This window comes from Aquarana catesbeiana, linkage group LG01 (genome assembly GCF_042186555.1).
Source record: "Aquarana catesbeiana isolate 2022-GZ linkage group LG01, ASM4218655v1, whole genome shotgun sequence".
Lineage (NCBI taxonomy): Eukaryota > Metazoa > Chordata > Amphibia > Anura > Ranidae > Aquarana > Aquarana catesbeiana.
In genome coordinates this window covers 961,725,111-961,734,874 of record NC_133324.1, presented here as the reverse complement: position 1 = coordinate 961,734,874, position 9,764 = coordinate 961,725,111, and the positions used below count along the sequence as shown (strand labels likewise).

The window sequence follows — 9,764 nt, the reverse complement described above, 5'->3', positions numbered from 1 at the left end:
CAGGTCCGATTTCAGCCCAAAATTTTGGCTGAATTTGACATGAAAGGGACCAAAAGATGCACAGGACTTCTGTTCAAATCTCACGAGAGCTGCTGCAGAGATATGTGAACCGGCTCCATAGACAGCCGGTCACAATCTCCTGCTGTGCAAACTGGATGAGGGGAAACCCGCTACCAGTTGGCACTAGTGTGAACCCAGCCTAAACAAAAGCCTTCTTCACATGTTTGGAATTCTAACCATGAAAAAGAAGCAGCATTGGCACAGTTATGGTGTCTTGAAAAAGTATTCATACCCCCTGAAATTTTCCACATATTACAACCAAAAACTTAAATGTATTTTATTGGGATTTTATGTGATAGACCAACACAAAGTGGCACATAATTTTGAAGTGGAAGGAAAATGATAAATGTTTTTCGACATTTTTTACAAATAAATATCTGAAAAGTGTGGCATGCATTTGTATTCAGCCCCCTTTCCTCTTATACCCCTAACTAAAACTTAGTGGAACCAATTGCCATTAGTAGTCACCCATTTAGATTAAAATACACATGGGTGGACTCTGTTTACTCTGTAATAAATACAGCTGTTGTGTGAAGCCCTCAGAGGTTTGTTAGAGAAGAGAAAATAACGCTCTGCTCAGGCTTTCCAGACATTTATCACCTCCCCAACCACCCCCTGGATGTCTCCTTCCTGGAATTGGCTTGATAAATATTCATACTGGACATTTGGCTCTCCCTGACCAATATTATGGAAGCTTCTCCCAGAAGCTGGTAAGAGAAATCAAATACCTAGCTAGAAGACTAGCTCGGTTACTGCTTCACTGACTGCAGGAAAGCCAAAAACGAAGTTTCTCCTAGCAGCCTAACTAGAAAAGGGTGCTACAGCACATTTGGCTATAGTTGTTGATATTACTGCCTGCAGTGGGATACTTTTATTCTTCTTCTTGGATTGCAGGCTTTGAAACTAATACTCTTACTAGTATCTAAGGGCCCAACGCCAGCCCACTGGCCAGTGGTTTATGTAGTATCATTTAGTAAGGCCACTCTGTTGCTCATTCTGTTTAATAGCAGATTATATGTACTCTTTGGGGATCTTTACTGCTTTTTATAACCTATTTATACCACGAGGTATCAGTGAGCTCAAGTACTACCCAAGTAGATCATCACCTCAGGAAGCATAAGGACTCACTCAGCTTGCAGCTCCTCTGTGGCTAGCGCTACATGTGTAAACATATGTTCTAAAAATGAGAGTAAACAACTGGTGACTGAAAGCCTACTTCTTCAATAGTAAATAGTTTTAACCCAAAAAAAACAAAAACCAGAAGCCATAGGGTAGATTTATTGATCTTCTAAATGTACCTCTGTGCATTGTTACTGTAATGCAGATGCGTATTTAACCACAAGATGGCAATGTTTAGCACTACTGCTCATCACAGCTTTTTAATACAGGTGTACAGAGACTGATGGGTTTGTATAATGAAAGCAGAATTCTGTTTCAGCTTCACCGTGGGGAAGAACTACAAAGTCAAGCAGCAATCACCAAGGGGAGAGCTGTGTCGAGCCACGTGGGCCTAGACCAGACCAGGTTAGATCGAGAAGAGTACATGGTTTAAGCTGAGCAAAGAGTACAGGAAGCAGACTTGTGTAGGCCAGTTCACTGAAAATAGGTGAGAGCCACCACCAGCATAGCCACATGTTAAAGAGAAAAGAGGGGCCCCTCATCGCTGGATGCTCATCTCTTCACTGATCCTTAAATAAGGATTGGGTGAGAGGGCTCTTAACCCCTTCCCCCAACCAACTTACCAATCCTAGTCCATGGTGGAAAACCCTGTTACTAAATTTGTTTTACAATGAGGACTTGTTATTCTCCTTCCTGATTAATACTGTTGTACTGGTATACCTGTTATACCTCTCAAACATTGTTGGTTTGAATTAAGTTTCTTTGGGAACCAAAGAATTTCAGTGGGGGGTATGTAACACTGTGCATTGTTACTGTAATGCATATTTGTATTTAATCACACAATGGCAGTGTTTAGCATTACTGCTCATCACAGCTTTTAATACAGGTCTATAGAGACTGATGGGATTTGTATGCTGAAAGCAGACTTTTTCTCCACAGTTAAGCTAAACAGAATGACAAAGTCCAGAGGCAATCACTGGGGGGTGGGAGCAAATAATCATAAAATCCCAGGAACATGTAGGAAAGTTGGAGAGAGACTAGTGTAAGGAGGTGTATATGGGAGAGCTGTGTTGAGCCATGTGGGCCTAGACTGGACTGTGTTAGGCCAAAAAGCTGCAGAGTACACAGTTTAAACCGAGCATCGAGTACAGGAAGCAGACTTGTGGAGACCTGTTGCCTGCAGAAGGGTGAGAGCCACCACTAGCATAGCCGTATCTTAAAAAGAAAAGAGGGGCCCCTCATCACATTGCTTTGCTGATTGTTATCTAAGGACCAGGTTAGAGAGTTCCTACCCTACTTATCGACATTTTCAATTACAAGCAGTTGCTGCCATTCAGATTCTTCAAGTTACACACACTCTTCAGCATGGGTCTCTACTAGTGATACATGTGCCAGTGCCCCTTACTGCTGCAGACTGCCATCTTTCAACAGTTATTCCGGTCACTACCTGCAGGATTCTGAACTCAGTTAACCCCTTGGCTCCCTGCTATGCAGAACCCTATAGCTGCATATATCTACGTTCAAGTAATCTATCTACAGAGGGAATTATGTTGCTTGGGTTCAACTTCATCCTTTAAAGGAAAATTTGGTGGTGTCAGTTGGAATGGGGCTCCTCCGTACTAGGCCAGGAGAAGAACAGAGGACCCAAATATACTAGCGTCTCCTGTGTGGTAGCGCTACATGAACAGTGTATCTGATGTTTAATTGTCTCCTCCACAGATGGTGTATCCTGAGAATTGCACAGCCATCACTGAAATTCTGCTCACCGGATTTAAAGCTTTTGAGGGTTTCAGGATCCCAATGTTTGTTCTGTTTCTCATCATTTACCTTTTGATTTGCCTGGAAAATGTGTTGATCATCTATATCATTTTTAGCAGCGCTTGTCTCAAGGCGCTGATGTTTTTCATAATTCAGAGCATGTGCGTATCTGATCTGCTGAACATCTCAAGCATTATTCCAAAATTCCTAAATGATGTTCTTTATGAGAGCCCAACCTTCACTGTCACTGGCTGCATTGTACAATGTCAGATGTACGGGACCGCAGGAGATGTTTTGTGCTTTCACTATGTTTTAATGTCCTATGACCGATACTTGGCTGTATGTCATCCATTGCGCTATTCCTCCTTTGTGAATAATGACATCTATCTTTGGGTGGTCATTGCAGTTTGGCTCTTTTCTGCCTCATTTACAGGTGTAATATCTGGTTTACAGAGCCAGTTACAATTTTGCGGCCATAACAAAATTCACCATTTATTCTGTGACTCTGCTCCATTCTTGGACCTGGCCACCTCCGATACAACGCATGTCCGTAATATTACTGCTGTAATAATCTTCTTCATGATATTGATCACATTTTCATCTGTTTTTGTAACATATGTTTTTATAATTCATGCAATTCTTAAAATTCCCTCATCCTCCGGCCGGAAGAAGACCTTCTCTACATGTAGCTCCCACCTCATTGTGTTCTCCATGCAGTACGGTCTCTATCTTGGTGTCTATATGTTGCCAGCTAAGATAGTAACAACGCAGCTCACCAACACTTTCACATTCCTATGCTTTTTTTGGACCCCCTTAGTGAACCCGCTGATCTATACATTTAGAAATGAAAAGTTCCGTGCAGAATGCCTCAAAAAGATTAAGACAGTGGATCAGATATTTTGACATTATCACATTTTCCTTTCAACCAAGCCTCTTTTTTGCCAACTTTAATCTGAACTCCAGACAGGTATAAAAGACATACACTAACACAGCTCTGCATTCATTAACACCTTGGTGCCAAGCGCACGCAAATATGTGGCCTCTCAGTGGGCCGGGCATTGGCACTGAGCGGCCACATATTTGTGTGCAATAGCGCCAGTAGAGCTGTGCTGAGAGCGCACGACCTTCACACTCCCAGAGGCTAACAGAAAGCTCTCGATTGCTGCTTACAGTGGGGAGTTTTTCGATCGTGTGACCGTCGTGACAGCCAATTATGGTGGTCACATGGTCAGAAGCCCCACCCCACTTCCCGCCATTTCTAAACCCCTTAAAGGGCCAGTGGAAGCTGGCGCCAAGGGGTTATTCATATCATTAAATTATATATTTTTTATTATTAATATTATTATTATTATTATGAAGTTTAAAGTGGTTGTAAACCCTTACATATACCCACTGAAGTGATTAGCCTGGGGCAATACACAAAGAATAAAAAAATCCTCCTACATAAGTTGTTTATCTGCAGCACTCTCTTCTCTAAAGCCTTGTAAAACACACAGATCAAAGACTATTTCTCAGCTCCTGAAGGCATGGGGGGAGGGGCAGGGATCTGATGTCAGCATGGGGTGAGAATCTGATATCACAGACTGCACAGCATACAGCAGGGAGCTGAGTGTAATCTGAGACCAGGGTGCAGGGAATGGACACACCTACCTCTACACAGTCTCATAGGGAAACATGCACAACTGAGGCTGTCAGTCAACTTCTGTGTGCAGGGAGCTGAGTGTAATCTGAGACCAGAGTGCAGGGAATGGACACACTTTCCTCTACACAAGTTTCATAGGGAAACATGCACAACTGAGGCTGTCAGTCACCTTCTGAAAGGGTCAAGCCCCTCTTATGTTCATATTGTGTTTTGCAATCTAATACACAACTGCGCCTTTAAAGTTATCATTTTGCTGATGAAGTGAAATTATTGTTGTTGAAGAAGTGAACTTGTGCTGACGTCGAAACCAGACATAGGGAAGTTACGTGTGTGTCATGAGATGGTCTGCAGTTATATCTGTCTGGGTGACATAATATAATGTGACATAATGAGTTATAATGATAAAGAGTTAATGACTATAATTGGTTGAATGCATGTTAAAAGGAAATGTGTCACCCTCATTGGTGGGAAATGGTTGGTGACGCCCATCTTTCATCTATACGTAACACCTTGTCTGAACCAGAATAAAGCAGAACAGTGTATGAAGCACCGTGTTGTGTCAATTATTTATATACAATGTCCCCTATGCATAGAGATATTTGGGTATATAGGCAACTTAATCAGCCTATGATAAGGTAATTATAATTAGAAAATAAGATAATAGTCAGGACTAGTGAGTAAAGGTGAGGTTGCACCTTTCACCTTCTGTGTGCAGGGAGCTGAATGTAATCTGAGATTGGAGTGCAGGGAATGGGCACACCTCCCTGTAAACAGTCTCATAGGGAAACATGCTCAACTGAGGCTGTCAGTCACTGTCTGTGTGCTGAAGGGGGGGCAGTGGAGGTGCATCCATTAAGGGTGCACAGGCACCGCCCCCTATCTCCAGCCACCCCCCTCCATGTATCATGGATAGAGTCGTGCATTGCGACAGGTGCTGTTATTGGATGCCTATCAGGAGGAGGGAAGGAGATGCATAGAGGACACAGCTCGCCGCCATCACCCGCTGCCCCACAGAGATAGGGTAAGTGCCAGGAAGACGGTGAGTGGGCGGGAGTTACAGTGTTAACTTTTAAATGGGCACAGTGGTGGCATTTGATGGGCACAGTGGCAGCATTTGATGGGCACAGTGGTGACATTTGATGGGGCACAGTGGCAATATTTGATGGAAACAGTGTCAGCATTTAATGGGCATAGTGGCGGCATTTGATGGCACAGTGGCAGCATTTGATGGGCACAGTGAGGCGGCAATTGACGGGCACAGAGGCTGCAATTGATGGGCACCATGGCTGCATTTGATTGGGCACAGTGGCTGCATTTGATGGCACAGCGGCTGCAAATGATTTTTTTTCTGAATTATTCAGTTTGCTTGTGCCCCCCCAAAAAAATGTGAGCACCAGCCACCACGGGGGGGGGGGGGGGGGGGGTTGTAGGGCTGTCGCCTGAGATTCAGTGATGTTGGCATAACCTGTCAGAGTGACTAATCCAGATAGCAGATGGAAGAGAGGGGAGACGGAAATCACACATGATGCTTTGGATTGAGGCAAGCACACACTATAGGAGGATAGGCTCTGTTCATTTTTCATTTCAGAGGTTTACAACCATTTTAAGTACCAGGATTTGACCTGGTATCAGCCTAATGCAGTCCCTGTACAGTGGAGCTCAGACTAGGAGATGGAGAAGCAGCACAAGGAGTCAGTCAGGTGTGCTACAGTGATTATGTACCAGGAGAATGCTGGTAGTATATGAGCAGAGTGATAGAGAAGATAATTCAACTGCTGGTTCTCCTTTAACTGTCCAATCACAGGCTGTGGGAGGGACAAGACTGTAAATGTTACACAACTGCAGCAGAGAAAAATAAGGTCCCCTGCCCTGCCAGAGCTGTGTAAATGTCAGGACTGGTTGACCAGAAACACTAATCCTTTGGAATGTTAAGCAGCTCCAATATAATGTTTCATTTGTGAAGAAATGATGGATTTGGAATGTTCTCTTTGATATACAATATATGATATGTTTAACCAATAGGGATGGGTGAATGGTTCAGCCCGAGCATAAGTTTGGGCCGAACTTTGGTTGTTCGGACATTCGGCTAACAACGAACATTATGCGATGTTCACGGCAAATTCGAAACCTGCAGAACCCCGTTAAAGTCTATGGGACATGAACATGAAAAAGCAAAAGTGCTAATTTTAAAGGCTTATATGCATGGTATTGTCATAAAAAGTGTTTGGAGACCCGGGTCCTGCCCCAGGGGACATGTATCAATGCAAAAAAAGTTTTAAAAACTGTTTTTTTTTCGGGAGCAGTGGTTTTAATAATGGAAAAATCAAACAATAAAAATGAAATATTCCATTAAATATCAAGCCTGGGGGGTGTCCTTAGTATGCCTGTAAAGTAGCAAATTTTTCCTGTGTTTAGTCCCACAGCAAAATAACATTTCTAAAGGAATAAAGGTAATTTAAAACTGATCACAGCTGTAATGAATGGTCGGGTCTCGGCAATATAGATAAAACTCATTAAAAAAAAAATGGCATGGGTTCCCCCCCAGTCCATTACCAGGCCCTTTGGGTCTGGGTATGAATATTAAGGGGAACCCCGAACCAAAAATAAAAAAAAATTGCGTGGGGGTCCCCCAAAAAATCCATACTAGGGCCTTCAGGTCTGGTATGGATATTAAAGGGAACCCTGCGCCACATTTAAAAAAAACAAGCAAAATGAGGGCCCCCCAAAATCCATACCAGACCCTTATCTGAGCACGCAACCTGGCAGGCCACAGGAAAAGAGGGTGGGACGAAGGAGCACTCCCCCTCCTGAACCATAGCATGTTGATGGGGGCAAGGGCCTCATCCACACAACCCTTGCCTGGTGGTTGTGGGGGTCTGCGGGTGGGGGCTTATTGGAATCTGGAAGCCCCCTTTAACAAGGGGACCCCAGATCCCAGCCTCCCCCCCATGTGAATTTGTAACGGGTACATTGTACCCCTACCATTTCAAAAAAAAGTGTCAAAAATAGTAAAAAGACAGGAGACGCTTTGGGACAAGTCCTTTATTAAAAAATAAAAAAATAAAAATGTTCCGCGATGTAGATCTCACGCCACCCGTCGAGCCGAAAAAAGAAAAAAAAGCTGCAACAGCTGCACCTCCCGGCTCCCGGCGAGTGACGCTTCTTCTCGGTGACAGCTTTTATATAGCTGAGGGCGGGGCCACTCGGTGACGTAAATGGGCGACCCCCCTTCATCTGACGTCACGTGGCGAGTTCTGCAAAATACTCAACATGCCTCTCAGCAAATAGCTTGGGGTGTCTACTTTCCAAAATGGGGTCATTTGGGGTGAGATTGTGCTATCTGGGTATTTCATGGCCTCCGAAACTATGATAAGCAGTGAGGTGTGAAATCAAATATTTACGCCCTTAGAAAGCCTAAAGGCAGTGATTGGTTTTTTGGGCCCCGTATGCAGTTAGACTGCCAAAAAGTCCCACAAATGTGGTATCCCCATACTCAGGAGAAGCAACAGAATGTATTTTGGGGTGTAATTCCACATATGCCCATGGCATGTTTGAACAATATATCATTTAGTGACAACTTTGTGCAAAAAAAAAAAAAGTTTTCCTGCAAATTGTGGCAAAATATAAAATATTCCATGGACTCAACATGCCTCTCAGCAAATAGCTTGAAGTGTCTACTTTCCAAAATGGGGTAATTTGTGGGATTTTGTGCTATCTTGACTTTTCATGGCCTCTGAAACTGTGATAGGTAGTGAGGAAGTGAAATCACCATTTTACACCCTTAGAAAGCCTGAAGGCAGTGATTTGTTTTCGGGGTCCTGTGCACGGCTAGACTCCCAAAAAAGTCTCACACAAGTGGTATTCCCGTACATCCCTTCTGGCTCCGGATCCTGCTTGCTGTTCCACTACCTTGATCCCTAACTTTGGCTACGTTTGTTCTTTTTACCTTTATTTAGTATTTTAACAAGTGTGATTTAACTTTACTTCTGTCTTGGTTTAATTTCATGGCTTCTGACACCCCCATGATTCGGCATATATGCTCTTTTTTTTTAACTGTGGTGGTGAAATCACCTCCTACAGCACTGGAGTCACAGCTTGGGAGCATGGTGGGAGCAAATGCTGTTGTTGTCAAAATAAATAAACCCATGCTGCAGCTGAATGGCGTACCTGCTAAGCAAATGATGGTTAACAATAAAACAAAGTAATACTAAAGTATAACAGTAAGACATACCATACCTGCAAAGCAAATACAATAAAACATAGTAAAAATAAAACATTACAATAAAATACAGTAACAACAGAGAGAGAACAATAGAGAGCGAACAATAGAGCGGACAATAGAGAGTGAAAATAAGAGAGAGAGAGAAGAAAAATAAAACCACAACTATTTTTGGCTTTTTTTTTTTTTTTTTGTGTTTTTGTGTGGATTTTTAATTTTTAATTATTTTTCTGCACTTCTATATAAATTGTAAACGTTCCAGATTAGGGTCTCTCAAAATGTGATGGCCATCTCATCTTTCAAGACCCTGTGTAAGTGTGCTATAGGACTGTACATTCACCAATGCAAAGACCAGGTTGGTCAGGATAGGAGGGACAATAAAAGCGAGTGTCACGCCTATATCCGCGCTTTCTACAGACACGACATCCTCTTTGGGGATTTCTTTGGGTAGGGGTACCAGGGAGGACATACAGAAAATTCCTCTCATGCAGCCAGCTCAGTGCATTTGGATTGGGAAGTTGGACCACAGCACTGTCTTGAAACAGAAGGGCTCTGATTATCTCTTCCTGGATTTTAAGGGATCCAGTTCGCCCTGAAGCTCTGTATAGCACATAAACATTCAGCAGAGCCAATTGGAATAAATATACAGACAATTTTTTATACCAGCGTCTAGTAAGGGCAATTAGGTATGGCGCCAACAACTGGTCGTTAAGGTCCACCCCTCCCATATTAAGGTTATATTTGTGGACACAGAGGGGTTTCTCCACAACACCAGTCGCCGTTTGAATTATGACAGTCGTGTCTGCGTGAAGGGAGAACAGAATGAAAACATTCTTATTATCCCTCCACTTCACAGCGAGCAAATTATTACACTTCAAGCAGGCTCTCTCCCCCAGCCTAAGATGGGAATCTACAAGCCGCTGGGCTAATCCCCGGCGATTAGATCGCAAGGTGCCACATGCGCCA

The 9,764-nt window shown here is 43.2% G+C and overlaps 1 protein-coding gene across 1 annotated transcript; it reads left to right on the top strand.

Annotated features, from left to right (window-relative positions):
* Positions 1-2,898: 2,898 nt before the first annotated feature.
* LOC141126723 (olfactory receptor 11A1-like) lies at positions 2,899-3,840 on the top strand. Its single transcript, XM_073612690.1, has one exon. It carries the CDS (start codon positions 2,899-2,901, stop codon positions 3,838-3,840), a length of 942 nt encoding a protein of 313 aa, XP_073468791.1.
* Positions 3,841-9,764: the final 5,924 nt, after the last annotated feature.

Coding starts and splice junctions, on each gene's coding strand:
- LOC141126723 (XM_073612690.1), top strand. CDS start 2,899: ATGGTGTATCCTGAGAATTGCACAGCCATCACTGAAATTCTGCTCACC.